This window comes from Castanea sativa, chromosome 4, assembly GCF_040712315.1.
Source record: "Castanea sativa cultivar Marrone di Chiusa Pesio chromosome 4, ASM4071231v1".
Lineage (NCBI taxonomy): Eukaryota > Viridiplantae > Streptophyta > Magnoliopsida > Fagales > Fagaceae > Castanea > Castanea sativa.
This window is the reverse complement of record NC_134016.1, coordinates 38,996,274-39,023,896: the sequence shown is the minus strand read 5'-3', so window position 1 is coordinate 39,023,896 and position 27,623 is coordinate 38,996,274. Positions and strand designations below refer to the sequence as shown.

At 41.8% G+C, this 27,623-nt stretch overlaps 5 protein-coding genes across 5 annotated transcripts; 4 read left to right on the top strand and 1 right to left on the bottom strand.

The window, feature by feature from the left end:
* Positions 1 to 1,674: 1,674 nt before the first annotated feature.
* LOC142632868 (uncharacterized) lies at positions 1,675 to 2,046 on the bottom strand. The gene has a single exon (XM_075807188.1). The coding sequence runs from the start codon at positions 2,044 to 2,046 to the stop codon at positions 1,675 to 1,677; it is 372 nt and encodes a 123-aa protein (XP_075663303.1).
* A 6,062-nt stretch (positions 2,047 to 8,108) lies between these two features.
* On the top strand, positions 8,109 to 8,915 carry LOC142632867 ((+)-cis,trans-nepetalactol synthase NEPS1-like). Its single transcript, XM_075807187.1, has one exon. The coding sequence runs from the start codon at positions 8,109 to 8,111 to the stop codon at positions 8,913 to 8,915; it is 807 nt and encodes a 268-aa protein (XP_075663302.1).
* A 7,803-nt stretch (positions 8,916 to 16,718) lies between these two features.
* LOC142630462 ((+)-cis,trans-nepetalactol synthase NEPS1-like) lies at positions 16,719 to 17,516 on the top strand. The gene has a single exon (XM_075804458.1). The coding sequence runs from the start codon at positions 16,719 to 16,721 to the stop codon at positions 17,514 to 17,516; it is 798 nt and encodes a 265-aa protein (XP_075660573.1).
* Positions 17,517 to 18,757: 1,241 nt separating this feature from the next.
* LOC142632866 (uncharacterized) lies at positions 18,758 to 20,125 on the top strand. Its single transcript, XM_075807186.1, has 2 exons — positions 18,758 to 19,048; positions 19,199 to 20,125. Exons 1-2 carry the CDS (start codon positions 18,758 to 18,760, stop codon positions 20,123 to 20,125), a joined length of 1,218 nt encoding a protein of 405 aa, XP_075663301.1.
* A 1,908-nt stretch (positions 20,126 to 22,033) lies between these two features.
* On the top strand, positions 22,034 to 23,917 carry LOC142632865 (uncharacterized). The gene is made up of 3 exons (XM_075807185.1): positions 22,034 to 22,181; positions 22,314 to 22,977; positions 23,227 to 23,917. Exons 1-3 carry the CDS (start codon positions 22,034 to 22,036, stop codon positions 23,915 to 23,917), a joined length of 1,503 nt encoding a protein of 500 aa, XP_075663300.1.
* The last annotated feature ends 3,706 nt before the right edge of the window (positions 23,918 to 27,623 follow it).

The following is a 27,623-nucleotide window of genomic DNA, read 5'->3' as shown; positions in this document are numbered from 1 at the left end:
GTCAGTCCCATCAGATGCCCCCCGGGTTTCACGGTCGTCAGTGACGATCGTGGAAACCGAACAATTTTTTTTTTTTTTAGGTGCTGGGGGAGACTGTTCACCTTTCGTCTGAGTATCTTGCTCAGGATGCTAAGGTTGAGTCCTCGCTTTCCCGGATCAAGGTCTTGGAGATGGAGAATTCAAAGTTAAAGAGGGAGCTAATTGCTTCAATGGAGGATGTCCAACAAGTCAGGGAGGAAGCCAAGAAGCTAAGTGACGAGCTGAAGGTAGAGCAGCAGCTTGTGCTTGAAAAGGACGGGAGCCTGGCAAGTACCGCTAAGGAAAAGATCAAGGTCGTCGCCTCCGCAGCTATTGAAGGTTTCCTGCCAGACGGGAGGAGTACAACTCTGTGCTCTTCAGCTGGTACTTCAAGGGGTTCGAGCTTTTAAGGAGGTACCGCCTCAAGCACCCTTCTCCGGGATTGACATTCGAGACGTTGGACATAGAGGAAGTAGACAGGGAAATCTCGGCTGACGAGGCTGCACAAGCCGCGACTGCTGACGGTCCTGGAGATCTTCCTGCTGTTGATGTTCCAGTTGTTGAAGCTCCTGCTCCTGAAGTCCCAGCTGAGGACGATGTTGACCCGGATATTTGAACCTGTTCTTGACCAGCCAAAATCATCTCTCTTTTTTTTTTTTTTTTTTTTTTTTTTTTTTTTTTTTTTTGCCCATATGTTTTAAGGCATAATTTCCAGAACATTTTAAAAGTTTCTATGTGTATTTTTAGCCCAGAGTTTTATGGGCTTCTTTCCTTTTTTTTTGTACGAACAATTGCCTTTGGTTTTTAGGCTTCTATAATATCGTATCTATTTTTACATGTTCTCTTATATGTCAAAAATTTTTTTTTGTATCCGTCAGTAATGTACGTTCATTTGGTGGGAACGTTATTACTTAAGGCTTCGTCAGTAACGTACATCCGTCCATACGGAGTCTTAGTACTTTGGCAAAAAATTGTTTATGTCTTCGTCAGTAATGTACATCCGCCTATGCGGAATTTTATTACTTAGACAAATTTTTTAACTTATTTGCCTTTGTCAGTAACGTACATCCGTCTAGGCGGAATCTTATTACTTAGGGAAAATTTTGATTTATGTCTTCGACAGTAATGTACATCCGTCTATGCGGAATCTTATTACTTAGACGAAATTTTTAACTTTTTTGCCTTCGTCAGTAACGTACATCCGTCTAGGCGGAATCTTATTACTTAGGCAAAAATTTGATTTATGTCTTCGTCAGTAATGTACATCCGTCTATGCGGAATTTTATTACTTAGACGAAATGTTTAACTTTTTTGCCTTCGTCAGTAACGTACATCCGTCTAGACGGAATCTTATAACTTAGGCAAAAATTGGATTTATGTCTTCGTCAGTAATGTACATCTGTCTATGCGGAATCTTATTACTTAGACGAAATTTTTAACTTTTTTGCCTTCGTCAGTAACGTACATCCGTCTGGGCGGAATCTTATTACTGAGGCATTTTTTCTCTTTTGCCTTCGTCAGTAATGTACATCCGTCGATGCAGAATCTTATTACTTAAGCATTTTTTTTTTTTGGGTCTCCGGGACGTGGTACCTATACGAACACATCATTTGAACCATTATTTCATTAATTTTGACGAATTGGTACATTCTCGATTTACATCTGTTGGTGGTACTTCTTCAAATGTTCTATGTTCCAGGGTCGCGGGAGTTTTTGTCCGTCTAGGGTCTCCAGATGATAGCTACCTTGTCGGGAGTAGTGCACGACCCTATAAGGTCCTTCCCACGTGGGACCGAGCTTTCCGTGGGCGGAGTTTTTAGTTGCAGTAGTCACCTTGCGTAGGACGAGGTCACCAATTCCTAGTGTTCTGAGCTTGACCCTTTTGTTATAGTATTCATTCATCTTCTGTTGGTACTTCTTCGTCACGTCCGAGGCCTTATCCCTAACTTCGTCTAAGCAATCCAGGTTGATTCGAAGTTGGTCGTCGTTGTCTTCCTCATGGAACACTTCTCGCCTGATGCTGGCCATGCCTACCTCGACGGGAATTACAGCTTCGGTGCCGTAAGTGAGCCTGAAAGGTGTCTCTCCCGTTGGGGTTCTTGCCGTCGTTCTGTAGGCCCACAGGACATTGGGCAATTCTTTCGGTCATGCGCCCTTAGCTTCGTCTAGCCGGGCTTTGACAATCCTGAGCAGGGTTCGATTAGTTACTTCTATTTGTCTGTTTGACTGCGGGTGTCCAGGTGACGAGAATTTATTCTTGATGCCTAGCCCCGAGCAGAAATCCTTGAATCCCTGGCTGTCGAACTGTCGGCCATTATCTGAAATAATTGTTCTTGGAATCCCGAACCTGCAGACTATATTTCTCCACACGAAGCCACGGATTCTTGCTTCTGTGATCGTTGCCATTGCTTCTGCTTCGACCCATTTAGTGAAGTAATCGATAGCGACGAGTAAGAACCTTACCTGTCCTCTTCCTTGGGGTAATGGGCCGATGATATCAATCCCCCATTGTGCGAACGGCCATGGGGAGGTAATCGTTGTCATCTTTTCTGCTGGCAACCTCTGGACATTCCCGAACCTCTGGCATTTGTCGCATCTCTTGATGAGCTCCGTGGCGTCTGCCTGCATGGTCGGCCAGAAGTATCCTGTGCGAACAACTTTGCTTACCAGGGATCTAGGCCCGGCATGGTCTCCACAAATCCCTTCGTGAATTTCGTGAAGGACATACTTGGCTTCTTCCTCGTCGAGGCACTTCAGATAAGGCAGGGAAAACCCTCTTTTGTATAAGGTATCGTTCAAAATTGTAAACCTAGCCGCTCTTGCTTTAATCTTCCTGGCTTCCGCTGAGTCACTAGGGAGATGCCCGTCTTGGAGATATGAGATGATCAGTTCCATCCAACCACCTACGCTCTGGACGGAGAATACTGGGACTTCCTCGATGCTGGGGTGTTTCTGAATCTCCATTAGAATTTCACTGTTCGTTAGTTCTTCGTCGGACGAGGCCATTTTGGCGACCTCGTCTGCCGCAGCATTCTGGCTCCTCGGGATCCGAACAAAATCCAACTTATCGAACCCACTAGCTAAATATTTAATCAGCTTGAGGTACTTCTACATCCTCTCTTCCTTTGCCTCATATTCTTCTCGGATCTGTCCTATCGCCAGCTTCGAGTCACTCTGAATAAGCAGGTTCTTAATCCCGAGGGCTTTGCCAAGTCTCAGTCCCGTCAGTATGCCTTCGTACTCAGCCTCGTTGTTGGTTGCCGGGAATTTTAATTGGACTCCATATTGGAGTTTTTCTCCATCAGGGGTGTTTATAATGACCCCTACTCCTCCCCTCTTTTGGGTTGACGATCCGTCAGTCTGGATCGTCCACCGTTCCACCTCTTTTTGGTCGTCGTCATCTTCTGGAAGGGTGAATTCTGCTATGAAGTCTCGCTGCAGCTTGCGCCTTGATCGCCGTTCTAGGATGGTATTCGATGTCGAATCGGCCGAGTTCAATCGCCCATTGGACCATTCTGCCCGCTGCTTCAGGTTTGTTCATGGATTTTCGGATAGGTTGGTCCGTCATTACAAGGATAGGATGTGCTTCGAAGTATGGTCGTAGCTTTCGTGAAGCCACTATTAGGGCGAAAACGATCTTCTCGATCCTGGGATATCTGGCCTCTGCCCATTGGAAGGTTTGACTGACATAGTAAACTGGGAGTTGCTTCTTATCTTCCTCTCTAATTAAGGCCGCACTGACGGCCGTGGTTGATGCTGCCAGGTATAAATAAAGGCTTTCCCCTGCTTTTGAAGGACTCAAGATGGGCGGGCTACCGAGGTAACGCTTGAGCTCTTGAAAGGCTGCCTCACATTCATCGGTCCAGGCGAAGGCTTGCTTCAATGTTTTGAAAAATGGGAGACATTTGTCCGTCGCTTTAGAGACGAACCTATTGAGTGCAGCTATCCTTCCCGTGAGCTTTTGGACTTCCTTGACGGTCTTTGGTGATGCCATGTTGAGTATTGCTTGCACTTTCTCTGGATTCGCTTCTATCCCTCTTTGGGACACCATAAACCCTAAGAACTTTCCTGAAGCTACCCCAAACACACACTTACTAGGATTGAGCTTCATCTGGTATTTTCGGAGGGTGTTAAATGTCTCTCCCTGTGTCGTCCGTGTGAGTCAACTCTTCTTTGCTCTTGACGAGCATGTTGTCCACATATACCTCCATATTTCTCCCAATTTGCTTGCCGAACATCTTGTTTACCGCCTTTGGTACGTAGCTCCCGCATTCTTCGAAATCAAGGGCATTACCTTATAGCAGTAGAGTCATTGGCTTGTGATGAAAGCAGTTTTTTCCTGATCTTTTTCGGCCATCTTTATCTGATTGTAACCTGAAAATGCATCCATGAATGTTAGTAATTTATGTCCAGCCGTAGAGTCTACCAACTGATCTATCCTCGGCAGGGGAAAACTATCCTTCGGGCAGGCCTTGTTCAGGTCCGTGAAGTCCACACACATTCGCCACTTTCCATTTGTTTTCTTCACCAGCACGACGTTGGCCAGCCATTCGGGATAGTAGACTTCTCAGATGAAGTCTGCCTGCAACAATTTGTTAACTTCTTCTGTGATTGCTTGGTTTCGTTCGGGGGCAAAGACTCGTTGTTTCTGCTGGACGGGTTTTTTCTCGGGATTTGTCTTCAACTCGTGCTGGATTACCTGGCATGGTATACCCGGCATATCTTCGTGACTCCATGCAAATACGTCCAAATTTCCTTTAAGGAAACGGACGAGTTCATTCCTCATCTCGGGGCTTATGGTTATACCTATCCTCGTCACCTTTGAGTTTTCCCCCTCAACGAGTTCCACAGTTTCCAGGGCTTCCATGTTGTCTTCTTTTTCTTTCTCGATCGTCCATGTGTGGTTTTCTCCTGCAGCCAACACGGCCTGGTAGCATTCTCTGGCCAAAACTTGGTCTCCTTTTACCTCACCGACTCCGTCTTCGGTTGGGAATTTTATCTTTAGGCAGTAGGTGGACGTTGCTGCCTTCCATCGGTTGAGCGTGGGTCTCCCAATGATCACATTGTATGAAGAGGGGCAGTCCACAACCAGGAAGTCCAGATGACGGGTCTGCTGCTTCGGGTAAGCACCTATTGTGACTTTTAGTGTCACAATGCCCTTGGGGTATACCCTGTCACCGCTAAAGCTGACGAGGGGGGACTCAAACGGGCGCAGTCTACCAGGACCTAGTTTCAACTGTTGGAAGGCCGATAGGTACATGATGTCTGCAGAGCTACCGTTGTCGACGAGGATCCTTTTAGTGTTGAACCCTTCAATTGTGAGTGCTATCACTAGAGGGTCGTTATGGGTATGCCTGACTCCCCTTGCGTCCTCTTCACTGAAGAATATATCTTGGTTCGTCCGTCTTTGTTTCAATAGGGGTTCCATATGGACACTGTTTACTTGTCTCTGGCATGCTTTCTTGAGGGACTTGTATGATCCTCCCATGATAGGTCCTCCTGCTATTGTGCTTATCTCCCCGATTACTTCTTGTGGTTGAGATTGACGACTCTCGTTCTTGGACGAGGGCTCTTGTTGGCTCGTGTCGCCCTCCCTGAATCTGCTGGAGTCCGCCTTCTTTACGTACTTTTGAAGTTTTCCTTTCTGTATCAATTCTTCTATCTGTCATTTCAAATCCCGACAATCTTCTGTGTAATGGCCGTGATTCTTGTGGAATCGGCAGTATTTGCTTTTGTCCCGCACACTTGGTGAGGAGTGCAAGGGCCTCGGCCATTTTAGGTGGTGTTGGTCCTGGATCTGTGTCAAAATTTTGTCAACAGGCATAATTAAGGGTGTGAATTTTACCGGTCGTGGAGCTTTCTCATCTTTTCGTCTGTCAATGTCACCTCCTCGTCGGCTTGGGCGCTCCCTCTTCTGTCCCCTGCGTTCGTCTTCCTTCCTTCCATCCCTCTTTGGCTTTTCCTCGTCTACAATGGCCGCCAGCGCGTCCTCAGCATTCATGTACTTTTGAGCTTTCAATAGCATCTCCGCCATTGTCCGGGGTGGATTTTTTGCCAACGAGACAACGAACTCCCTGGACTTAAGCCCCGCTTTAAATGTTGTCAGCTGGACCTTATCGTCCGCGTCGTCCACCTCTAGGGTCTCTCGAGTGAAGCGTTTCACGTACGACCGCAAGGTCTCCCTTTCTCCTTGCTTAATAGTAAGTAGGTGATCTGCTGGTCTCTTGGGGCGTTGTCCCCTGACAAAATGGCGTAGGAAAGCATTACTTAACTGCTCAAAGTTGTCGATGGACGAAGTGGGCAATCTCGTGAACCACTCTCGTCCAGCTCCCTTCAGCGTAGTGGGGAATGAACGACACATGATCTCATCAGGGGGCTGTTGAAGGCCTAAGGTCGTCTTGAAGGTGTTAAGGTGATCTTGGGGATCTTTGAGCCCGTCAAAAGGCTCAAGCTGAGGTAGTCGAAATTTCGCTGGTACTGGTCGTTCTAGGACTGCCATGGTAAAATGGGAGTCCGTCGCTCTGACCATTTTATCCAAGCTTCGATCGGTCTTTTCTTTGATGGCATTTCTTAATTCATCCATCTCCTTCCTCATCTCTTGGAGGATGTCAGAATGCTGCTCCTTTGGGGTTACCGTTCTCCGTCGGTCACTTCTTCCATGGCTATCCCCTTCGTCCTCTTGGACAGCTCTTGATCGGTTCTCTTCTTGCTGTAACCTCTGTCTCATCTCTTGATTCTGTTTGGTAAGTTCTTCGACGGTGGCTGCGAGATTTCAGACTTGCTGCGCCAAGGCCGCTGAGTCCTGGTTAGATTCCATCTGGAGCTGGTAGGAACCACGTTCTTGTTGTATGAGAAAGTCGTTCCCACAGACGGCGCCAAACTGATGAAGCAGTATCTCGTCGGTTTGCTGGGATTCGTCCAGATGGCTCCTGGAAGTACTCTGACGACCCTGCGGGAGCAAGAACTTACTCAAGTGGTCACCGGTGTGGTGCCTGCCACAACGCCTCCGATGATAAAGTCAGTATCAAAGAAGATAATAATCGAAATATCAATAAAAATGATTCAGGTTGTGATGTTGTTTTTTTGTACCTTGTTTTTGTGTTGTGAGGGCCTTTATATACCCTTGGGGATTATACCCGTTGGGGTATTAATGATTCTTCTTGTAACGTCTTTAGGAGAGTAATGGGCGTTAATGCCTTCCCGTTGGTTCGTCCAGCTGGTCCTGTAACGGTTGAGGTTTTATCGGCAGCAGTTAATGACATTAACTCTTCCTCCGATGACGCCGATAACTGGTCATGTTCGTCTGTAAGATCACCTCGTCTATGTCTAACTTCATCAGTCCCATCAAAGGGTATAAGAGTATATTTATATAAACTACATTTTCTATCTTCTCACTTTTCTCCTCAACCAAATAAAAGAGTTTTTCATCCCTTAATTTTTTCATTCCTCTAACTAAACACGCATGAGGGAAAATTAAATCTTTTCTATATATTCTTCCACTATTTTCTATCCTTTCACTTTTCTATTTCTCTAACCAAATGATCCTTAGTAAAAACATTTGGCTGGTTAATTGGTAGCGGGGTAACAGTTGGTGTGGGGAAGAGGGTGAGTGTGGTTGAATAATTGCATAAAAACAAATACAAAGAATATCACATTAAATGTCACACAAGCCTAAAATTTTTTTTTGTCATAGATGCCCCTGCGCCTGGTGCTATAACTATCTAATAAAAAATTTATAATATGAAACTAGTAAATTATAAATTGATAGTTTTCTTTATTTAGTAATAATATGATTTCTTGCCAACTCATGAAGGGGCAAACCATCATGATTTCACGCTTAGTTGTAAGATACCATAGCAACTCATTGCAAAACTCTCGTCTTCACTCTATATTTGGAGTGGACTAAGAATATGACGTGGCAAATAGGATGGTGTAAACCCTAACACTTGGAACAACCATTCTTTGGAGTAGTTGGCTAAAAATAGTAAATAACAAATGAAAGATTAATATACTAGTATACAATTACTGTGGTCTTAGCATTTTTGACATAACAAAGATATTCAACCACTTGATTAACTCAAACAAACGAAATGACAGACTCCACAACTCCAAAGAACAAGCTCGAAGGCAAGGTGGCCATAGTCACTGGCGGAGCAAGCGGCATGGGCGAGGCCACGGCTCGCCTTTTCGCCTCTCACGGTGCAAGAGCCATCGTCATTGCCGACGTCCAAGACGAGAAGGGCCAAATTGTCGCTGCATCTATCGGCCCCAACATATGTAGCTATGTCCACTGTGACGTCAGCGACGAGGAACAGGTGAAAACATTGGTAGACTCCACAGTCAAAACGTACGGACGCCTTGACATCATGTTCAGCAACGCGGGCATGGCTCGAGCAACCCACACATGCGAGCAGACCGTGTTTGACATAGACTTGTCGGCTTACGACAAGGTCATGGCGGTTAACGCACGTGGGATGGTGGCGTGCGTGAAGCATGCGGTGAACGCGATGGTGGAAGGACATGTTAGGGGGAGCATAATATGCACAGCGAGCGTGGTGGCGAGTCGTGGTACCAAAAACACTATCGACTATACCATGTCGAAGCATGCAGTGTTAGGGTTAGTGAGGTCGGCGAGCTTGCAGGTGGGTTCATATGGGATACGCGTAAATTGTGTTTCACCGGGGTCAGTTGGGACGCAATTGATGAAGGACATGTTGAAAACAGAAAGTGATGAGGAGGTGGATAAGGCGTTAGAGTCGACTTCAAACTTGAAAGGTGGGGTGCTGATGCCAAAAAATGTGGCAGATGCTGTGGTGTTTCTTGCTTCTGAGGATTCCCAGTTTGTCACTGGCCATAATTTGGAGGTTCATGCTGGGTTTAAATTTAGAGATGACTAGTACTAATCTATCACCAATGATTTATAATTTGGAACATTACTATATGTTTGTATGTTTGGGTGTTGTGTCCTCTTAATTTTACTAGTGTGGTGGAGGTGGTATTTTATACGCTGGGTGTATCTATGGGGCCTGTAAGAATAATAAGTATTATAAATATTATACACTGGGCGCATGTAAGAATTTCCTAGTGAGGTACAGAGCTCATTTGACCGTATTAGATGCAATTATGAATTAACTTGAACTGTTTTTAAGTCCGTAATAAAGTGTTTTGGTGTCGATTATGGAAAAAGAATAAGAAGTGTGTTCTTGTGTTATTTTGTTTGAAAAGCTATCATAAAATTTTAGCATATATTATTCCATACAGGGAATGCCCTAGTGTTGCTATTTTCCCAGTGGTGGTTCAAAGAATTTTTTGTAGGGTGGTCACTAAAAATATTTTATTAAAAAAATAAAGTAATAAAACTTAAATATATCAATGTAACAAAAAAATACACACAAATACATAAAGTTTAAAATTTTCATTATTTGAGTTGTCATATTTTAAAATCGAGGTGTATGATAACTATGTTATCAATGCTATCAGCTATATTATTTTTATTATACACAACTAAGGAATCATTCATCTACTAATATCTTGTCTAAATAAATAACAATATAATTAAACAAAATGCATCATCTTTTTCTTTTTTTGATTTGTTTGAACCAATTTTTGTATTCTTTAAATCAATAAGGATTGAATTGATGCAATGCTCCACTATATTTTTTTTTAAGGAAAATCATGGCTAAGAGGTTAACAACAATCTCTTTGTAAATATGCTCTTCTTATTTCTCAAGATCATTAAGATCAAAATATGAGAAATTTTCTTATATCCTAGAATCCGAAAGAATATTATTTAATTCAATATGAATTTAGTTAGAAGATGAATTTTGCAATACAATTTATTTCCTTATAAGAAATTTGTCCATGGTACTAGCAAAATAATAAAGGATAAACTATAAGTTTCTTCAATATATTTAACTTAGACATTCAATCATTACATTAATCATGTTCAATAAAGCATTCATGAATTATCCTAATGCATATATGTTATGCACAAAATGTATCACATAAATCCAACAATTTTTTTTTTTGAGAAATAATTACAATATGCTACTAACCCCGCAACTCGAATAATTTCTCCCCTAAACCCCCAAATACTTTGTACATGGGAATGTGTCAATTCAGCTACAAGACTCTTGACAAATCCAACAAATTTAGATAAAGACTAAAACAAATACTAATATATTAGTTGTTTGAAAAAAAATGTGTTTTATTTTTAAAAAATAGCGATTTTAAAATATGCCTTTTGAAAACACAATTTAAAAATATTAAAATTAAATATTTGATAAAATTGCGGTTTGACAATTGAGCTGTTGATCTAAAATTACTATTTCAATCCAAATTACTAAAATTAACCTTCAATAGACCAAAATTCTAGAGAGGTCAAAATTTATTTTTAATGGGCTTGGATTTTTATTAGGGTGTTCAAGGTTTTTTCGTAGTGTGGTTAATGTTTTTTTTCTAGAGTGGTCAACGAGGCATATTAATTTAAAATTATATTTTAAAAGGTATATAAGATTTTTTTTTTCTCAAGTGACACTCACCAACAGACAGTTTTCCCATTCAAATGTGAATTTTTGAGATAAGTCATGACTTATGCTGTTGCGCACGACAGAAAAAATAAGTCATGAATTTTTGAGATAAGCATGACAAATGTGCTATTTTTTCCCCATTTTCAAATGTGAATTTTTGAGATAAGTAATATTGGCTATGTCATCATGCACAAACACTCTAAAAATAGGTGGGAATCATGTTTAATAAACATATAGTAAGCTTTAAGCAAAGTCAAATGGCCGGTGAGGAGTAAATAGTGATTTGTTCGTGGGCATCTTTTATCTTCTTGTTAACCAAAAGATAAAAGTATTCCAGACTCTGTTTTTCTATCCTAGTGCTCTAAAATGCTCCTTTATTATTGGGATTGTATTGTTGTTTTTGTGCTATGATATGGTCTTTTTTTTTTTTTTTCTCTAGCTGGTTGCTGTTGTAGTTGTTAGTTCATCTTAGTTATATATATATTATTAGATGAAAGTTTTGAAAACAAAATAAATATTCACTTTTTTCGAAAATAAGGTAAATATAAGAAACAAAGACAGTATATCAAGTTCAATTGAGATCTCTGAAGTGATTGAAAGATGTTGATTATCTACCTTTTTACTGTTTGAGAATACTTGGAGATTAAAATACGCTGCTATTGTGAACACGTTTTATATACACTTCCTACCTACAGTATTAACATTGTATTAAGTTGTCACATTTGTTAATGTTACGTGGAGTCTAATTTTGTGTTTGATTAAGTTTGTGACCTGACTTGGCTTGAAAGTATTATAGTTTTAAATTAATGAGATGTTTTGTGAGGCTTAGTTAAACCATGGAGTGAAGTCTTGGGCTGTTAGAGAATTTTTTGCCTCATTTTGGTTTGAGAAAAATCTCTCATGCGCCAGGCACATGAGATACCAACTCTTTGATTTGATGTAATGAAATTTGTACTACCACTTCTATATTTTACTCTTTGACATGGTTAAAAATGTTGTATCTCCATGGACGTAGGCACATTGCCAAATCACATAAATCTTTTATGTGCTTTTATTTTTTTCTTTGCACAAGTTTTCTCTATTTTTGCACCTCACAAGTTCTAGCTAGAAATTAGGATAAATTCCTAGTTTTCTCTATCTTTTAGCGGGTTATGTGAGCCTTATATTTTTAGTGGCCAACCCAAAATGAAATTTTTTACCCATCAAGAATTGAGTTTCTAAGATTTATGCATGAGCCCCATGATTGTAACGTCCCAAATAATTTAATTATCTTGTAATTGGTATTTTCCTCCATTACCCATTTTGTATAAATATGATCTTTTATTCGGAAAATCTATTCGATGAGAGATGACAGAAATTGTGTAGGAAATTAGCCTGCCTGATCCTTTGAAGGAAAGGCACGAGCCTTGAGCTTAATTTGCAATACACAAGAGGAGTAATTCTTAGGTACTCCCGGAGCACGAAGAATGGTGCTCCCTCCTCTCACATTCATGGTGGAGTCCACTCATTAAATTCATGGTGGGGTCCACCATGAATGTGAGAGGAGGGAGTACGATTTCACTATACTCCGGGACTACCTAAGAATTTCCCACACAAGAGATACACGGGTCATAAACCCATTCTGTTATATAGATAAAGACAAATTATGAGTCCAATACATGACGTTAAAAAATTGAAAGAAAGAAAGAAAGAAAAAACATGGGTTGTGAATCCATTCCAAAAATGTGTCAAAATGAGACGTAAATCCAACCCATTAAATATGAGGAATTTTAGGCAAATGACTAATTAAAGTGGTTGGAGTAAATTTTTTTTTCTTTCCTTAGAACATATTTGGTAGACTTTAATAAGTTTTGTAATGTATAATAGCTATTCATATGGTTTAGACTATTCTGTAGTTTTGTTACATGAAATTATCATTTCTTATGAATAGCTATTATTTAAAATGAAGAATAATTATTCCTCTGTAAAATGATTGTAATAGTTATTTCTTAATAAGTGTAATAATTTATAATATTTATATATTTTCAAATAAACAAAATTTCTCTCTGCACATAACAATTATAAAAATAAAAAATCATAAAAAATAACTAATCTCTTTCTCAAATTTAAAAAATATCATTTTCTAAGAAATAAAATTGTATAAGTAAGATATTTCTTAATATAAATCTTAAGTTTTACTTTAATATTTGTGGGGAGTAAAAGGACCTGAATGGGCATATGGGCTTTTGGACTGTAGCATGGAGGGCCGACCTACTCCAGAATTAAACTCTACAAATTGGCCCATACGCCGAGGATCCGAGGGTACAGCCGAGAGCGAGCTTCTTCTCGGACAGAGCCAAGAAAACTCAAGACTTCATTATGAAGGTCAAGGCAACTCTCGAAAGACTAATGGTTAAAAGGGGACACCCTGAACCTTCTAGATGCACTAGTGTTAAAGAAAATATCAAGTGCAAAGGCTGCCACCTCCGCATTAAAGGCTCTGCACCTACCTCCCTGGTTGCATTAATGGGGAAGTGAGCCCTGAACGGTAAGGCTGAAACTTCTAGTCACTGTCCAAAAAGTATCAGAGAATGAAGTATTTAAGGGGGGTGGAGGCCAAAGAAGAAGGGGGGGGGGGCAAAAAAAAAAAGAGAGAAAGAAACTAAGAGTTGTAACTTCTAAGGAAGAAATATCAATAATACAGAAGTGGTCCTTGGCTTACGTCCGAGGAGGCCTTTTTTTAGTTATCTTTTGTTATTTACATATGTTTGTAACTCTTAGCCCGTTATTAAGTTTTCAGCACTTCTAATCTAGGTCACAAGCCCACGCTCTACAAATTTTATTGTCTAAGGCTCATTGGGCCTGAGCCCGTAGTTGTCTTTGGGTCCAGGTGCAATTGTGCAATTACAATATTACAACCCTCAACTAAATTTATAAATATATTTAGTTCTTTTATTACAATACATTTTATTTCAAAAAATAAAGATCTTTATTTTTGTTGTAATTCACATTCCTTGATCAGACGTTCCCTTACTTTATAAAATAGGGCTGGTGTGCTATGGCTTGCCTAAAACTTTGTGCATTGGAACCTGAGAAAAGAAAAATTCCCATGAATAGTTTGTTTCATATATATATATATATATATATATATATTTCAAAGGCCTAAATACACTTTTAGTTCATACATTTTAATTTTACTACTTTTAGTTTCTAAATCAATTAACGCGTGTTACTTTGGTCTTTGATGTCAGTCAACAGACGGAAATATCTGACGTGGCTAATGAAGGACTTAAAATATCATTAAAAATTCACATCACCCATGCCACGTCAGCATATAAATTTAAAAAATTAATTTATTAATTTGAACTAAATAAAAAAATAAAAACATAATTAAAAACCAAAATTCACATGAATTAAGATCTAAAAGTTTCTTGAATAAGAACACCAACCCAAATCTAAAAGTTTCTCCCATTATTTTCTCGGCAACCAAACAATCAAACAAAAAACTAGAGAATTTTTCTATGGTTTAAAACAAAAACTTTCGATGGCAAACTCACAATTGGATAGATTTGATTCTATAAAGAAGTTGCTTCTTAAGTCATGTCGCCAAAAAAGAATTTCAAATATAATTCATTCTAAATGTCATTGTAATTAACTGATGCCTTGCAACACTAAATGTATACCCCCCCCCCCAATTTATTCCTTATTTTTCATCGGCTTCGCTGTACGTGTGGTGCCCATCATATATCCCATACTCAAAATCCTCCTATAAATTCCCAAAAAATAAAAATCAGAAAGAGTCACACACAGAGAGCAAAAGAGAAAGAGCGATGAGGTTGAAGGAGACAGTGCAGGGTCAACACCGTTGGTGTGCCAATGATCAACTGGGTCTTCGTTAAGATTGGGCTCAATCGCAGATAGTCCAACGTTTATCTTGGTGGGGCTGCAACTCTTGCTCGAGTTTCTTCCATACAATTTGGTGGTTGTGGAAGCTATGGCTGAGCTTCATCAAAACCTTAGCTCTGGTTTGTGAAGGATTGGAGCTAAATTTTGGGACTAAATTGTCATAGAGAACTGAGAGTGAGAGTGAGTTACACACCATCATTTCTTTTTTTATGTACTTTTTGATATTTGATTGTTTGGCTGCCGAGAAAACAATGAGAGAAACTTTTAGATCTGGATTGGTGTTCTTGGTTTTGCTGACAGGTTTCGGATCTGGGATTTGGGTTTGGTTGTTCAGATTTATGATTTGGTGGTTTCGAATCTAGTTTTGGTAGTGGGTTTTGTGTTTGGTTTCTCTGGTTTAGCACTTCGGCTTCTCGATTTTACTTCCACTAAAATCAATTACCCATATCTTTGGTTTAGGATTTGGCTTTTGTTATTGGGTTTTTTTTTTTTTTTTTTTTTTTTTTTTTTTTTTTTTTTGAGCTTGTTTGTAGTAGAAGTTTGTGTAGATGGAGGTAAGCGAATTGGGTTGTTGCTGGTTTTGCTAAAGATGGATTGATGGGTTTGTGTTTGTATTCTTGTTGGATTTGTCTACATTTGTGTTTTTGTTTGTGTTCTTACTGGATTTGTGTTTGTATTCTTGCTTAATCTTTTGTTTGTTTTCTAAGAAAAAAAGAAAAAAAAGAAAATGTCAAATAAAGGAAAATGTTCTTGTTTGTTCTTAAATTTGGATTTGTGTTCTTATTGTTCTTGTTCGAGGCATTCTTAGATCTTAATTCATGTGATTTTTTGTTTTTAATTTTTTTTACTTAATTAAAATTAATTAATTATTTTTTTTAATTTAGATGTTGCTGTGGCATTTTTTATGGCCAAAATAGATTTTATTATTATTATTATTATTTTAATAATACTGTCAGCTAAGTCAGTTTTTTTTGTTAGTTGGCTGACATCAAAGACTAATATGACATGCTCTAATTGGTTTAGAGATTAAATATAGTGAAATGAAAATGTAAAGACCAAAATAAAAATGAAATCAAAATCTAAGAGCTAAAAGTGCATTTACACCTATTTCAAATTGTATAATAGATTCATTTGTTTAGTTGTATGAAAATCTGACCAGCCATACAATACTGATGGGACGTTCAAAGGAGACCAAAGCATGATCATCGTCTACATTAACATCATATAAATGTATTTATAAAAATAATAAAACATTGATATTATGATTGAATAGAATAAAATTTAAATAATGTTATATATACGATATTTTTATAATTTTGTTTTTCATAATTGTTGATATAATTTATTGTGATTGAAATAATAATATTTTCACTTGGACTCAACATTTACATTGTTTTTATTTTTAAATTTATTTTAAAAATTATTTTATAATTTGATTGTTATAAAAATGAGAGGGAGATTTGTACCATAGATCTTTTTTTAAGAATGAGAGCATGTACTATCATTGAACTACATCTACACGACTATTATTATCACTTGTAGTCTATATGGATGATATTGAAGTCGCAAGAATTTCAAAGAAGCAACAAATTTTGAGACTTTCTATTAACGAAGCTAAGTATCTTGCAACTTCAAGAGTCTGTCATGGAATTTGGCTTAGAAACTTATTGAAGAACCTACGTCTAGTGTAAGAAGAGAAGCTAACTAGATATTGTGGATAGTAAGTCAACATTGAAAATAGCAAATAATCCAATATTTATTGATTGAAGTAAGCAAATTGATACATACAAGGTATCATTTTATTTGGGAAGGTAACAATTAACTGACAGATATATTCATTAAGCCACTCAAATACGACACTTTTTATAAGTTATAAAGGAATTTCTTTGAGTGATTAGAAAAATAATATTTTATTTGAGAGTCTATAAAGGAATTGAATTGAATATAATGGATATGATTGAATAGAATGAAAAGGAAATAGATATCTATCTTTCTTGTATTTGGATGTTTGAAAGGAAAGAAATGAAAAAATAACTTTTTCTTTGAGTGGAATGAAAGGGAATTGAAATATATATATTTTTTTAAATTACTATTACTCTTGTTTCTCTAATAAAATCAACGGAATGAAAAGAAATTAAAATGAGTGATCTATCATATACGGGAGAGGAAGAAGAATTGACTCTGAGTAAGTATATAACAAATAAAAGATTAATATATTTAGCTGCGGTCTTAGCATTTTTGACATAACAAAGATATTCACTCACCTGGTTAACATGAACAAACGAAATGACAGACTCCACAACTCCAAAGAACAAGCTCCAAGACAAGGTGGCCATAATCACTGGCGGAGCAAGCGGCATGGGTGAGGCCACGGCTCGCCATTTCGCCACACACGGTGCAAGAGCCATCGTCATCGCCGACGTCCAGGACGAGAAGGGCCAAAACGTCGCCACATCTATCGGCCCCAACATATGCACCTATGTCCACTGCGATGTCAGCGACGAGGAACAGGTGAAAACGTTGGTATGCTCCACAGTCAACACGTATGGACAACTCGACATCATGTTCAGCAACGTGGGCATGGCTCGAGCGATCCACACGTGCGAACAGACCGTGTTGGAGATAGACTTGTCGGCTTACGACAAGCTCATGGCGGTGAACGCACGTGGGATGGTGGCGTGCGTGAAGCACGCGGCGAAGGCGATGGTGGAAGGGCGTGTGAGGGGGAGCATAATTTGCACAGCGAGCATGGCGGCGAGTATTGGTACTGACAGGTTTGTCGACTATGCCATGTCGAAGCACGCAGTGTTAGGGTTGGTGAGGTCAGCGAGCTTGCAGGTGGGTTCATATGGGATACGCGTGAATTGTATTTCAGCTGGGGCAGTTGGGACGCCACTGCTGAAGGACATGTTCGGGTTTCAAAATGATGAGGAGGTAGATAAGGTGTTAGTGTCGAGTTCAAACTTGAAAGGTGGGGTGCTGATGCCAAAAAATGTGGCAGATGCTGTGGTGTTTCTTGCTTATGAGGATTCCCAATTTGTCACTGGCCATAATTTGGTGGTAGATGCTGGGTTTAAATCTTAACGGTTTAGGAGTTGGCTAGTAATCCATCAACAATAATATCTTTTACGCTCGGAGTTTTTGTGGGACCCATATGTTAGAGGGTCATAAGTCTTATATGCTAGACGCATGCTAAAATTACCTGGTGTGGTGCGGGACTAGTTTGTTGCTTCAGTTGGTTATTGCAGAATAGACTGTATTAGATTGGATTATGAATTAAATTGAACTATTTTAATGTCTATAATAAAGTGTTCTGGAGTTGATTATCGAAAGAGAAAAAAAAGTGTGTCCTGGTGTTATGTTGTTTGAAAAATTATTATAAAGTTTTAGCAGTTTTTGTTCCAAACTGGAAATGTCCTAGTGGTGCTATTTCTCCCTTTTAAATGTGAATTTTGTTATGTGAGTCATGCATGGCTTATATTGTTGCATACTACTGAAAAAATAAGTCATGAATTTTTTAGATAAATCATGACCAATGTGCTATTTTTGCAATTCAAATGTGAATTTTTGAGATAAGTAAATTTTGGCCATGTGATTATGCACAAACACTTTAAAAATAGGAGGGAATCACGTGAAAAAATACACAAGCAGTAAGCATTAAGCAAAACCAAACGGCCGGTGGGGAGTAAATAGGGTCAAAATGGCCAAATACCACAATTTTCTGAAATTTGTAACAAAAAAATACTGTTTCGGAACTAAATAGGGAAACACCACTTTTTTTTTGGGACTATCAACAAATAAACACTGATGGGACTGACGAAGTTATACATCGACGAGGACCATTTACAGACGAACATAACCAGTCATCGGCAGAAGAGTTAATGTCACTAAATGCTGCCAATAAAGCCTCGGCCGTTACAGGACCAGCTAGACAAACCAACGGGAAGGTATTAACACCCATTACTCCCCTGAAGACGTTACAAGAAGAGTCATTAATACCCCAACGGGTATAATCCCCAAGGGTAGATAAAAGCCCTCACAAACACCAAAACGAGGTACAGAAAATAACATCACAACCTGGATATATTCTTGATATCTCAAATCATTATCTTATTGTGTACTGACTTTATCATCGGAGCCGTTGTGGCAGGCACCACACCGGTGACCACTTGAACAAGTTCTTGCTCCCTCAGGGTCGTCAAATCACTGCCAAGAGCCATCTGGACGAATCCTAGTAAACCGACGAGATACTGCTTCATCAGCTTGGCGCCGTCTGTGGGAACGACTTTCTTATACAACCATAACGTGGTTCCTACCAGCTCCAGATGGAATCTAACCAAGACTCAGCGGCCTTGACGCAGCAAGTGCGAAACCTCGCGGCCACCGTCGAAGAACTTACAAGACAGAATCAAGAGATGAGACAGAGGTTACAGCAAGAGGAGAACCGGTCCAGAGCTGTTCAAGAAGACGAAGGGGATAGCCATGGAAGGAGTGACCGACGGAGAACGGTAACCCCAGAAGAGCAGCACTCTGACATCCTCCAAGAGATGAGGAAAGAGATGGATGAATTACGAAACGCCATCAAAGAGAAGACTGATCGAAGCTTGGATAAAATGGTCAGAGCGACGGACTCCCCTTTTACCATGGCAGTCCTGGAACGACCAGTACCAGCGAAATTTCGGCTACCTCAGCTTGAGCCTTTTGACGGGCTCAAGGACCCCCAAGATCACCTTAACACCTTTAAGACGACCTTAGGCCTTCAACAGCCCCCTGACGAGATCATGTGTCGTTCATTCCCCACTACGTTGAAAGGAGCCGGACGAGAATGGTTCACGAGATTGCCCACCTCATCCATCGACAACTTTGAACAGTTAAGTAGTGCTTTCCTGCGCCATTTCGTCGGGGGGCAACGTCCAAAAAGACCAGTAGATCACCTACTCACTATTAAGCAAGGAGAGAGGGAGACCTTGCGATCGTATGTAAAACGCTTCACTCGGGAGACTCTAGAGGTGGACGATGCAGACGATAAGGTCCAGCTGACGACATTTAAGGCAGGGCTTAAGTCCCGAGAATTCGTCGTCTCATTAGCAAAGAATCCACCCCGGACGATGGCAGAGATGTTGTTGAAAGCTCAAAAGTACATGAACGCTGAGGACGCACTGGCGGCCATCGTAGACGAGGGGAAGCTAAAGACGGAAGGAAGGAAGGAGGACGAACGCAGGGGACAAAAGAGGGAGCGTCCGAGCCGTCGGGAAGGTGACACCGATAGACGAAAAGACGAGAAAGCTCCACGACCGGTAAAATTTACACCCCTAATTATGCCTGTTGACAAAATTTTGACACAGATCCAGGATCAACACCACCTAAGGTGGCCAAGGCCCTTGCACTCGTCACCAAGTGTACGGGACAAGAGCAAATACTGCCGATTCCACAAGGACCACGACCATTACACAGAAGATTGTCGAGATCTGAAGGGACAGATAGAAGAACTGATACAGAAAGGAAAACTTCAGAAGTTTGTCAAGAAGGGGGACTCCAGCAGGTTCAGAGAGGGCAACATGGGCCAACAAGAGCCCTCGTCCAAAAACGAGAGCCGCCGATCTCAGCCACAAGAAGTAATCGGGGAGATAAGCACGATAGCAGGAGGACCTTTCATGGGAGGATCGTACAGGTCCCTCAAGAAAGCATACTAGAGACAAGTAAACAGTGTCCATATGGAACCCCCATTGAAACACAGACGGAAGAACCAAGATATATTCTTCAGCGAAGAGGACGTGAGGGGAGTCAGGCAGCCCCATAACGACCCTCTGGTGATAGCGCTCACAATCGAAGGGTTCAATACTAAAAGGATCCTCGTCGACAACGGTAGCTCTGCAGACATTATGTACCTATCGGCCTTCCAACAATTGAAGCTAGGTCCTGGAAGATTGTGTCCGTTTGAATCCCCCCTCGTCAGCTTTAGCGGTGACCGGGTATACCCCAAGGGCATTGTGACACTAAAAGTCACGATAGGCGCCTACCCGAAGCAGCAGACCCGTCATCTAGACTTCCTGGTTGTAGATTGCCCCTCTTCGTACAATGTGATCATTGGGAGGCCCACGCTCAACCAATGGAGGGCAGCAACGTCCACCTACTGCCTAAAGATAAAATTCCCAACTAAAGACGGAGTCGGTGAGGTAAAAGGAGACCAAGTCTTAGCTAGAGAATGCTACCAAGCCGTGTTGGCTGCAGGAGAAAACCACACGTGGACGATTGAAAGAGAAAAAGAAGACAACATGGAAGCCCTAGAAACTGTGGAACTCGTTAAGGGGGAAAGTTCGAAGGTGACGAGGATAGGTACAACTATAAGCCCCGAGATGAGGAATGAACTCGTCCGTTTCCTTAAAGGAAATCTAGACGTATTTGCATGGAGTCACGAAGATATGCCGGGCATACCATGCCAGGTAATCCAACACGAGTTGAAGACAGATCCTGAGAAGAAACCCGTCCAGCAGAAACGACGGGTCTTTGCCCCCGAACGAAACCAAGCAATCATGGAAGAAGTTAACAGATTGTTGCAGGCAGACTTCATCCGAGAAGTTTATTATCCCGAATGGCTGGCCAACGTCGTGTTAGTGAAGAAAGCAAAGGGAAAATAGAGAATGTGTGTAGACTTCACAGACCTAAACAAAACCTGCCCGAAAGATAGTTTTCCCCTGCCGATGATAGATCAGTTGGTAGACTCCACGGCTGGACATAAATTACTAACATTCATGGATGCATTTTCAGGTTACAACCAGATAAAGATGGCTGAGGAAGATCAGGAAAAAACTGCATTCATCACAAGCCAAGGACTCTACTGCTATAAGGTAATGCCCTTCGGACTGAAGAACGCAGGGGCAACGTACCAAAGATTGGTGAACAAGATGTTCAGCAAACAAATTGGAAGAAATATGGAAGTGTATGTGGACGATATGCTCGTCAAGAGCAAAGAAGAGTTGACTCACCTGGACGACCTGGGAGAGACATTTAATACCCTCCGGATATACCAGATGAAGCTCAATCCTAGTAAGTGTGTTTTTGGGGTAGCTTCGGGAAAATTCTTAGGGTTCATGGTATCCCAGAGGGGAATAGAAGCAAATCCGGAGAAGGTGCAGGCGGTACTCAACATGGCATCCCCCAAAACCATCAAGGAAGTCCAAAAGCTCACGGGAAGAATAGCTGCACTAAATAGGTTCGTCTTTAAAGCGACGGACAGATGTCTCCCATTTTTTAAAACTTTGAAGCAAGCGTTCACCTGGACTGACGAGTGTGAGACAGCTTTTCAAGAACTCAAGCGTTACCTAGGCAGCCCGCCCGTCTTAAGTCCCTCAAAAACTAGAGAGAGCCTTTATTTATACCTGGCAGCCTCATCCACAGCCGTCAGTGCGGCCTTAATCCGAGAAGAAGATAAGAAGCAGCTCCCAGTTTATTATGTCAGTCAAGCCTTCCAAGGAGCAGAGGCCAAATACCCCAGGGTTGAGAAAATTGTCTTCGCCCTAATAGTGGCTTCGCGGAAGCTACGACCATACTTCGAAGCACACCCTATCCTTGTAATGACGGATTAGCCCATCAGGAAATCCATGAGCAAGCCTGAAGCAGCTGGGAGAATGGTCCAGTGGGCAATCGAACTCAGCCAGTTCGACATCGAATACCACCCCAAAACAGCCATCAAGGCACAAGCTCTAGCGGACTTCATAACAGAATTCACCCTCCCAGACGATGGTGACGGCATGGACGAGGCGGAACAATGGACGATTCAGACTGACGGATCGTCAGCCCAAAAGAGGGGAGGAGTCGGGGTCATTATAAACACCCCCAATGGAGGAAAATTCCAATATGGAGTCCAATTAAAATTCCCAGCAACCAACAACGAGGCTGAATACGAGGGCATACTGACGGGACTAAGACTTGGCAATGCTCTCGGGATTAAGAACTTGCTCATCCAGAGTGACTCGAAACTAGCGATAGGACAGATCAGAGAAGAGTATGAGGCGAAGGAAGAAAGGATGCAGAAGTACCTCAAGTTGGTCAGACATCTAGCTCGTGGGTTCGACAAGTTGAATTTCGTCAGGATCCCGAGAAACCAGAATGCAGAGGCAGACGAGGTCGCCAAGATGGCCTCGTCTATAGAAGAACCAACAGACAAGGAGATTCTCATGGAGATTCAGAAATACCCTAGCATCGAGGAAGTCCCGATATTCCCCATCCATAACATAGGTGGTTGGATGGCACCGATCGTCTCATATCTTCAAGACGGACATCTCCCTCATGACTCAATGGAGGCCAGGAAGATTAAAGCAAGGGCGGCCAGATTCACAATTTTGAATGATACCTTATACAAAAGAGGGTTCTCCTCGCCTTATTTGAAGTGTATCGACGAGGAAGAAGCTAAGTACGTCCTCCACAAGATCCACGAAGGGATTTGCGGGGACCACGCCGGGCCCAGATCCTTGGTAAGTAAGGTTATTAGAGCAGGGTATTTCTGGCCGACTATGCAGGCAGACGCTATAGAGCTCGTCAAGAGGTGTGATAAGTGCCAGAAGTTCGGGAATGTCCAGAGGCTGCCAGCAGAGAAGATGACACCGATTACCTCCCCCTAGCCATTCGCACAATGGGGGATCGATATTGTCGGCCCGTTACCCCTGGAAAAAGGACAGGTACGATTCTTGCTCGTCGCTATCGACTACTTCACTAAATGGGTTGAAGCAGAAGCACTAGCAACGATCACAGAGACAAGAATCCATAGCTTCGTGTGGAGAAATATAATCTGCAGGTTCGGGATTCCGCAAACGATCATTTCAGACAATGGCCGACAGTTCGACAGCCAGGGATTTAGAGACTTTTGCTCGGGGCTAGGTATCAAGAATAAGTTCTCGTCGCCAGGGCACCCACAGTCTAATGGGCAAACGGAGGTAACTAATCGAACATTGCTCAGGATCATAAAAGCACGACTAGACGAAGCTAAGGGCGCGTGGCCAGAAGAATTGCCCCATGTTTTGTGGGCCTACAGGACGACAGCAAGAACCCCCACTGGAGAGACGCCTTTCAGGCTCACTTATGGCACTGAAGCAGTAATCCCAGTCGAGGTGGGTATAGCCAGCACCAGGCGAGAAGTTTTCCGCGAGGAGAACAATGACGACCAGCTTCGAATCAATCTGGATTGCTTAGACGAGGTGAGGGACAAAGCCTCGAACATGACGATGAAATACCAACAGAAGATGACTGAATACTACAACAAAAGGGTCAGGCTCAGAAGACTAGAAATTGGCAATCTCGTCTTACGTAAGGTGACGACTGCAACTAGAGACTCTGCCCACGGGAAACTTGGCCCCACATGGGAAGGACCTTACAAGGTCGTACACTACTCCCGACAAGGCAGCTATCACTTGGAGACCCTGGACGGACAAAAACTCCCGCGACCTTGGAACATAGAAAATTTGAAGAAATACCACCAACAGAGATAGATCAAGAATGTACTAATTACTCAAAATTAATGAAATCATGGTTCAAATGATGTGTTCATACAAGTACCAAGTATCGAAAAAAAAAAAACGCCTAAGTAATAAGATTCCGCATCGACGGATGTACATTACTGACGAAGGCAAAAACAAAGAACTTTTGTCTAAGTAATAAGATTCCGCATCGACGGATGTACATTACTGACTAAGGCAAAAGCAAAGAACTTTTGTCTAAGTAATAAGATTCCGCATCGACGGATGTACATTACTGACTAAGGCAAAAGCAAAGAACTTTTGTCTAAGTAATAAGATTCCGCATCGACGGATGTACATTACTGACGAAGGCAAAAGCAAAGAACTTTTGTCTAAGTAATAAGATTCCGCATCGACGGATGTACATTACTGACGAAGGCAAAAACAAAGAACTTTTGTCTAAGTAATAAGATTCTGCATCGACGGATGTACATTACTGACTAAGGCAAAAGCAAAGAACTTTTGTCTAAGTAATAAGATTCCGCATCGACGGATGTACATTACTGACTAAGGCAAAAGCAAAGAACTTTTGTCTAAGTAATAAGATTCCGCATCGACGGATGTACATTACTGACGAAGGCAAAAGCAAAGAACTTTTGTCTAAGTAATAAGATTCCGCATCGACGGATGTACATTACTGACGAAGGCAAAAGCAAAGAACTTTTGTCTAAGTAATAAGATTCCGCATCGACGGATGTACATTACTGACGAAGGCAAAAGCAAAGAACTTTTGTCTAAGTAATAAGATTCCGCATCGACGGATGTACATTACTGACGAAGGCAAAAGCAAAGAACTTTTGTCTAAGCAATAAGATTCCGCATCGACAGATGTACATTACTGATGAATACAAAAGCAAAGAACTTTTGTCTAAATAATAAGATTCCGCATAGACGAAAGCAGATTACTGACGAAGACCAAAGCAAAAAAAAAAAAAACATTTCCAAAGCAGAACATGTGAAAGTAGATATGATATTATAAAAGCCCAAAAACCAAAGGCCATTGTTTGTACGAAAAACAAAAGAGAAACCCATAAACACTGGGTTAAAAATACACCTTTAAAATGTTTTGGAAAGCAAGCCTTACAACAAAAGGCACAAAAAAAAAAGAGGAAGATAATTTTTTGCGAGACAGGTTCAAGTGTCCAGATCGACATCTTCTTCAGCGGGGACTTCAGGAACAGCAGCTTCAATGATTGGGACCTCTCCAATAGGAAGACCTTCAGGAGCGTCAGCAGCCGCGGCTTGAGCAGCCTCGTCAGCTGAGATTTCCCTATCTACCTCCTCCATATCCAACGTCTCCAGGTCGATCCCAGAAGGGTGCTTGAGGCAGTACCTCCTTAGAAGCTCGAAACCTTTGAAGTACCAGCTGAAAAGTACAGAGTTGTACTCCTCCGTCTGCTGGAATCCTTCAATCGCTCTGGAGGCGACGACCCTGATCTTCTCCTTCGCAGCTGCCAGCTCCCCATCTTTCTCAAGCACGAGCTGCTGCTCTACCTTCAATTCGTCATCCAGCCTTTTAGCTTCGTCCCTGGCTTGTTGGGCGCTCTCCATTGAAGCAATTAGTTCCCTCTTCAGCTTTGAATTCTCCATCTCCAAGACCTTGATCCGGGCTAGCGAAGACTCAACCTTAACCTCCTGAGCAAGATACTCGGATGAAAGGTGAACAGTCTCTCCCAGCACCTAAAAATGTACATGTTAGTTTATACACGGCGACATTTAGCTCAAATCAAATCAGAGTAAAGGAAATGTGTGTTACCTGGACGAGCTTCTGGAGATGACGACCCATCAGTTCACTTGTGGGCATGCTCGAGAACACCCTTAGGTCTTCTGCAGTCACGACTCCACGAGCCCAGTCCATCGCCAGCTTTTCGTCATCCCAAATTGTTGACGAAGAAGTAGCTTCCTTCACCCCCTCCGCGGTACGTGGCCTCTTCGAAGCGGGGGTCGGGATCTCCTCTATCGAAGTAGCCGGCGAGGCCGTCCTCGTAGTATCGGCTCCAGAAACCACAAGAGCAGACGAAGTAATCGGTGTAACGGAGGAAACTTTCCCCTTTACCCGAACCACTTTCTTCCCGATGGCGGACAGAGGTTCGTCCTTCTTGGACTGCATTCTCTCATACATACCCTTATTGAATTTAGTCGTCATCTCTGCAAGAGAAGGAAGCGTTAAAAAGAAAAACAGAGCAAGGAAATACGAAGGTAGATCTGACGAACCCAAACACTTACTCTTCTTCCCTTCAATATCGAGACTCCGGAGGACGAAGGGAGATGGGTCGGGGCCTAAGTTGTAAAAAGCAAGAGTCCGAGGGTCCACCAGGTCGTCCCAGTTCTCGATAGATTGAGCATACACAATGGCTGCCTCGACACGCTCCTTGTACCTGCTTTTTAGCTTCAGTCTCCTTTCGACTGTAAAAAAAAAAAAAAGGGAGAATTTAGCAACGATAACACCGGACTCAACAAGGAAAAGAAAGGAAAGGATACTGACGCACCTAAAGTCGGGGTTCCCCACCGACGAAGCAATCGGGGGATATCTCCCCAATCCTGGTTAGAGGGGGTCTCAAAGTCGTCCCCTGACACAAACACAAATCTGGACTTCCAGTATCTGAAGGACGAGGGTAAGCCCTTGACGATTCTGGCTCTTCTCTCCCAAGGTACTAGCTCATAATACCCATACTCCTTCGACTCTTTCAAACGGTACAAATAAATAAGCTCGTTTACCTTGATCATATCCCCATTAGCAGCCAACCATATCTCCATACAGTTGACTACAATCCTCCACGAATTGGGCATGAGCTGCCCAGGGGCAATGCCCAAATATGCTAAAAGCTCCATTACAAAAGGGTGGACGGGAAGCCTTAATCCACAAGTGAAAGCGGCCTCATAGAAGCACACTTCACCTGGAAAAAACTGACAAGCCCTCTCCTCGTCAGTAGGCCGACGAACCCGAACTCTCTCCGGAAACTGAAACCTATCTCTAAACCTACCCACAGCCTCGGAATCTAGGCCACACGCCTCCACGAGAGCATGGAAAGCCTTAATTTCCCTAAACGACGAAGCGGCGGTATCCCCCTCCATAAGGTCGCCACTAGACAATAACCCCGTCTCTAGATCACTAGACCTAACCTCAGACATATGCCGTCGCTCCCTCACTAAACCCTCAAACCAATCAACTGACCGGCGAAGCAGGGGAAACAAATCGCTCAAAACAATGCCTAAGCTATTACCCGCAAAAACGAAACCCTCCAAATTGGGAAAAACGCCTAAAGACCCTCCTAAACGAGCAAAAAGAAAGGAAATCTAAGGGCAAGTTTCTCTAACTTCTAAACTACTGACCATGGACACCCAGGTAAGACACAGGTAAATAGGAAAGTACTGAAAAACAAACAAACAAAAAAGTAGAAAACAAAGAGAAAATCAAACGTTTGCAAAAGAAAAAAAGAAAGAGAGAAAAATGGAATGGGTAACATTCCTCGAAGAGAAGAAACAAGAAGTCCAACACGCACCAGCTCAGAGAAAAATGGAGAAATAGGTGAGGAAGAAAAAGCTAGGACAAACTGAGAAGTAGAAAAAAATGCAAGATAAAGTAAGGGAGAAGAAGTTTAAAAACCAAATGAAGGTGAAACTGAAAATCGGCGGGAAACCCAAGGGACATAATTCTCCGCCAACCGCATCACGCCAC